The following is a 6,000-nucleotide window of genomic DNA, read 5'->3' as shown; positions in this document are numbered from 1 at the left end:
CTAGAGGCAGGAAATTGGAAGCAGAAACTCCAGAAGAGTCCATAGAATACTAACATTCTCTCCTGTCTGGTTTCCAGGCTCATGTTCAGTCCCATATCACACTGACATTATTACCCAGAGAATAAAGAAATTACAGGGCTCATGAGAAGTAAAGGAGTAAATAATTAAAATGTTGAGAATGTTCCTAACTCAAGCAGACACATCCAACAGCACAGATACAGTGAAGGACAGACTGTTCCACAGGCAGACAAAAGACTGGATGGCTTCTCACTTACCAGGCCAAGTGGTGCTTGTTTCTGCTAAAAAAAATTGCAAATATGGCTGGGTGTGGTGGTGCATATTGTTAATCCTGGCATATGGGAGGCAGAGGCAGAGAGATTTCTTTCATTTCTGGGCCAGCCTGGTCTAGTAAGTGAGCCCATCCAGCTCTCTGTTACTGAAAGCCCATATTGGAATCAAAAATACCTCTCCAAATCAACAACAAAAAACGACAAAAACAAAAAACCCCAAACCACACCAAGTAAACAAACAAACAAACCAAAACCGCAAAATAAGGTCAATGTGTTTGGAGTCACCAAAGTCGTCTTACTTGCCTAATGGCTCCTGCTAAATCCCCATGGACAACAGTGGGGGCACAGTGGCTTTCTTTTTCCTTGGGAAGGAAGTCAAAGAAAGGGCAGCTTGACTGACAGGGTTTTAGGAAATTGCTCTTGGAGACTAAACCAGTGCTGGCTCCAGCAGGCTCCAGCAGACCCCAGTGAATGTGTGGTTTCTCAGATCCAAGGCTAGACTGAGCTGGTAATCCAATTTCCCAGATCAGGCCATGAGCATAAACAGCAAGCACACTGACAACTCCTATCATAGTAGTTTGATCCAGGCGTTCCAATTGGTCAGCGTTCGCATGCCTGTGTTCTGATGCGTTGCTTGGCAACAGTTGGAAGGACTTCAGTTAACAGTACCTGTGCTGCATGGACTCTATCCTACTGAGCTTGCTTTGTGGGTGCTTTGTCGTGGTGGTGGTGGTGACAAAACCCACTTGGCTTCCTTTTGATATATAACAGTGTGTTGGTTGAGGGTGGCCAACAACCAAGGTGGAGGGTCAGGGGTCAGGTGACTTCGGGTGGTTGGGTGGGGGAGCTACAACATGAAGAAGTTCTTTGGTAATGGGAACCAAAGGCATTCTTTCTCTGCCTCCCCAATCAGCCAGAGGGAGTCCTTCCTGGGCTCTGATGGGCAGTGCTGGGATGCTATTGCCCTCCACTCCTTCAAAAAGCTCAAAAGCTACAAAGCTTTTGGAAAGATCCACAAGGCTGCGAGCCGGGGTGCTGTTGCCACGATTCAGAGCAGACTCATACTTGGAAAAAATGAGGTCAATGACCGAGACAGGAATGGCAGGTAACTGGGACTGGGAGTCAGGGCCAAGGCAGAGGTTGGGAGTGGAGTGGAGAAAGATGTGTCAGCTTTCCTAAGTAGCCCAGAAAACTAGGGAGGAGGGAACTGCCAATGCCTTCAGTTCTGGTGACTAGTATGTTGACCTTTGTCATTAAGATGTCTTGGGAATCAAAGGTGCTAATCTCTGAGTTTGGCAGTTATTCTACTGTTCCATGAATGCGGGGTGGGGGTGGGGGCGCTACTGACCTCGAACTGTTCACCACTCAACTCGCATGATTCTTGAATTTCTTTATGTTTTGATATCCAGCCTTCCTCTTTCACGTGACTGTCTGATGTACCTCTTTCTTTCCAAGGCTCTATAGTAGGTTGATATGTTCATGTCATTAAATTTCATTCCTTCAGTGCTCCAAAGTAACTCTCACTTAATGGTAATAACCATGCTTTCAGTTTGGCGTCTGAGTTCACCTACGGGAAGTATACAGAGAATCACGTATACGGAAAGTGTACATGAACTCCTGCTATGCTAACATTAATCTCTGGAGTCATTTTCAAAGGCTGTCTCTAGCTGATATCCAGGCTTCTGGAAACTATGGTCTTATCATGCAGCCCAGGGCAGAAATTCAGGACCACATGGTTTATCTTTTGGAATGCTTAGCTCTCCTCGGCCAGTGGAGAGACACACATGCTGCGTCCCCTTCACTCTTTGATATTTTTTGTGTTTTTCATCATCTGCAAACTGTACAGTACTTTTGGTTTTCCCTCAGCTCTTTCTTGTAGGGTGGGTTGTTACCTTCATTTTTCTCAATCTGTATATTCCAAAGAATTCATATCCAATATGTCATCCTTGTTAGATGGCACCTTAATTTTTTCTTTATCTGTGAATTCTGCCATAAACACATGGAGAGTATTATTATACATTTATTGGTAATAAAATATTTCTTGTAACAGGCAAGTTCATAACTATTTTTCACATAATAATTATTGTATACTATTTATACTTTATATTAATGTATTCTAAAAGCAGTTAATGCCTTTAGAAGTAAAGAATAGATCTTAATGCAAAACTGAAAGTTTATTATGCAATCATATTATTATATATGTACAGGTTTGTTACATATAAATAATTAGACATCATCATTTTAGTTGAAGTTTTCTGAAACTAAGACATTGAATATGTTTATCTCAAATGCAGGTTTTCTTTCCATTTATACAAGTTTTCCTTCAAGAGGTTTAATGACTGCAGTCATAATATCGAGAAGGCAAAATGACTTCAAACTGCATATCTGTCTTAAATATGCTCATTAATTTTGGAAACCTTATAAAAAATTTTAAAGCTGAGATACATGAATCATGTATAGTGCTTCGCCTAGAATAGGAGGAAGACAAAAGTTTAGGTTAGAGATAAGTTGAAAAAAAAAATCAGAGATACTCACGGAAAAACCAAAAGTGGCTTCCTGAAATCAGGAAATTATAAATATAGGCACAAGAGCATAAGTATGAGCTTTATAAAGTCATGTGCATTTGCATGTTGGAAATTTTTGGACAGGATGATCATTTACCTCTCATTATGCTTGGTAAACACCAAATGGTTATATGCGTCCATATATGAATACCGGCAGTTTGAAAATCCAATTGGCATACTCTGTGACAACTTCATTCCTTCTTACAGAGTCTGCATAATGCTCTCTATATTTTTCACTGGCCATTGTCTTCTTTATATCTCTGGTACATTTTGTATTTTATCTTGAACATCAGGTATGCATCACAAAACTAAGGGTTATTTTACTATTTCCATGGCTTCATTTCTGTTAGATCAAACACCCTGACAAAGCAACATACTGGAGAAAAGGGGGTATTTGGCTTACAGTTCTAGGTTATAGTTCATCATAGTGGGGAAATCAGAGTCAGGATCTGGTCACACCACATCCACAGACAAGAAAGGAATGAAACAAAAGCAAACTGCTCATAGTTAGCTCTCATTACTCAGCCTATGGAACATTGGTACCTGTAGTGTGTCCTTCTACAGTTAACAAGAAAATACCCTATAGACATCCCCACAACAAACCTGATGTACAGAATTCCTCAGTTAAGGCTCTGGTTCTAGGTGAATGACCCATATTGTAACTATTTAAATGAAAACCTTTCCATGACTATGGGCCTTGAGTTGAAGATAATAAAATAGAGACTTAAAGATTAGCTAACATTTTTCTTCCAGGAAATACATAGGTACACCTGTACACACACACACACACACACACACACACACACACACACACATGCTCACATGCACATGCACAGGCACACACACAGGCACACACTCCTACACATATTAACACAAGAAACACAGAAACACTTCCCCACATACATACATGTACATACACACACATATTGTACACATGCTCACACATACACCATACACACATTCACACACACTCACACATGAAAATAAAATAAAAATAAAATAAAATAAAACCATTGGACATACAAATGCAAATGCAGAGGTTTTGCACTTAACTTCATGGACCCATTTGTTGAGACAATTTTCTCACATTAGGGGAAGAGAATGATTATTGACAGTGTTACTTTATACCTCCTACAGCTTGCTGATAAAATAACTGTAAGTTCAATCTCACCCATTTCTTGATTTATGAGTTGTTAGTTATAATTAATAAAATCATTAATTAAATTTATCAGAATCTTCACGATTATTAAATGTAAAACACTGAACTCCTCAACCTTATTTATTCTTTTTACACAGTAATTCACCAAATAAACATTGATTCTCTATTATGTAGGTATCACATTTATTCTATGACCTGTAAATGCCTCTCACCCTGTACAGATTTTCTGCCCTGTGTAGAAAGTTTAGAGAAATAGGCCTCAAGTCTAACTGAACCTCTACCTCTTTCCTTTCAGTTAACAATATTTCTAAAATTAGGAAATTATAAAGAGTAGCTATTTTGAAAAATTATAGCAGTATCAAAATCTCCTATTCATTAATCATTGAAACCTCTCATTTCTGCACACTGTATACATTTAAGTAATGAATAAAATGATCTGTATTTTCTCATTTGAGTCCTGGTTTTGCTTTAGCTGAAGATTTATAAATCAAAAGTTATTTTTCAGATACAATTTGCTATTACCATATTCTCTTTACCTATAGCAAGACCGTGCCTCAAAGCAAAAATACCCAAGTATCTAAATACTGAGCAGTTTCATGGCAGAAACTGCTCTAAATGATTTGCATGTGTGTTGATTAATTCCTCTGTGACTTATGAGATGAGTGTATTTTGATCCCCATTTTATGACTGAGGGGTTTAGGTATCGAGATAATAATACAATGTCTAGCAACAGAGTTTAAGGCAAGCTTTGGGTCCAAATTGAGGTAAGTTTTAATTCAGAAAGGTTGCTTTGGCCAAGTGTGCTGGATCGTTTTAGGTCAACCTGACACAAGCTAAAGTCATCTGAGAGGAGGGAACCTAAACTAAAAAAAAAAAAAAAGTCTCCATAAGACATGGCCGTAGGCAATCCTATATTGCAGTTTCTTAATTAGTGATGGATGGTGAAGACCCAAACCCATTGTGGGTGGTGCCATCCCTGTTCTTGTGGTTCTGGGTTCCATAAGAAAGATGAGGAACAAGCTAGTAAGCAACACTCCCATGACCTGCATGATCAGCTCTTGCCTGCAGGTTCCTGCCCTGTTTGACTTCCGGCCCTCACTGCTTTTGGAGATGAACTCTTATCTGGAACTGTGAGTGAAATATGCCAATTCACCCCCAGGTTGCTTTAGTCATGGTCTTTCATTCCAGCAAAGGAAATCATAACTAAGAAAATGTGGTACAATTATAGTGGGGGATTGACATGATAGAGCTGACCATATTTTTTGGGAGGATGGCAGAATGATTTTGAAATATTGTTTAAGAAAAGCAACTGAGTGTTCAATGCTTGGTGAGCTGTTTTGTAGGGGCTTGGAAGATAAGAATGTTGAGGGTAATGCAGTGGATGGAGGCTTGGCTTGGAAATCATCAGAGGGATGTTTAAAGTCTCTATCAGGGCCATCTCATGTTTCTCTCCCCTGGTGTCTTTGGTTATGTTGTTTTGTCACAGCAATGGAAACCTAAGACAGCTGGCATTCAGCTCCGTGGTGCCATCCTTGCCTCCTGTGCAGGAAGTATGTGCCATGTTTTTAACAGTGCAAGTAAAAAAAAAAAATCTCTGAATTGGTTGCCCTAACTTAAGGAATTGTGTGCTAAGAGCAGATATATATTGTTTCTACATCAAAAGAAAATTAATTACATGCTAATAATGTTTATAATTGCATGAATAATCGTGTGGTTTTGACATTGTTTTGTAAAAATTCTTTTTAAAAATATTTTATTTATTTACATTTCAGATGCAATCTCCTTTCTCCTTTTCCCCTCCCTAGAAAACTCCTACCCCATCCCCCCATCCTTTTTGCTTTTATAACATTTTAATTACATGCAAGTATTAAGGTCTGTTCTATGTTGAGAAACTAGCAATAAAATAGATGCAAATAATCAAGGAACAAAAAAGACAATAAATATAGTCAAAGAACCAGCATGGCAATAAACAAAGTTCTGTGAAGAA

At 38.9% G+C, this 6,000-nt stretch overlaps 1 protein-coding gene across 1 annotated transcript in view; it reads left to right on the top strand.

Moving 5' to 3' along the window:
- Positions 1 to 926: 926 nt before the first annotated feature.
- Positions 927 to 6,000, top strand: part of LOC143438427 (uncharacterized) — a 53,851-nt gene continuing 48,777 nt past the window's right edge. Inside the window, exon 1 of the mRNA XM_076923978.1 lies at positions 927 to 1,395. Within this exon, the coding sequence (XP_076780093.1) occupies positions 1,145 to 1,395 (251 nt within the window). The 5' untranslated portion in view covers positions 927 to 1,144. The remainder of the gene's footprint in view (positions 1,396 to 6,000) is intronic.

The sequence above is a fragment of the Arvicanthis niloticus genome, chromosome 25 (genome assembly GCF_011762505.2).
Source record: "Arvicanthis niloticus isolate mArvNil1 chromosome 25, mArvNil1.pat.X, whole genome shotgun sequence".
Classification (NCBI taxonomy): domain Eukaryota; kingdom Metazoa; phylum Chordata; class Mammalia; order Rodentia; family Muridae; genus Arvicanthis; species Arvicanthis niloticus.
This window is presented reverse-complemented; position numbering and strand designations above follow the sequence as displayed.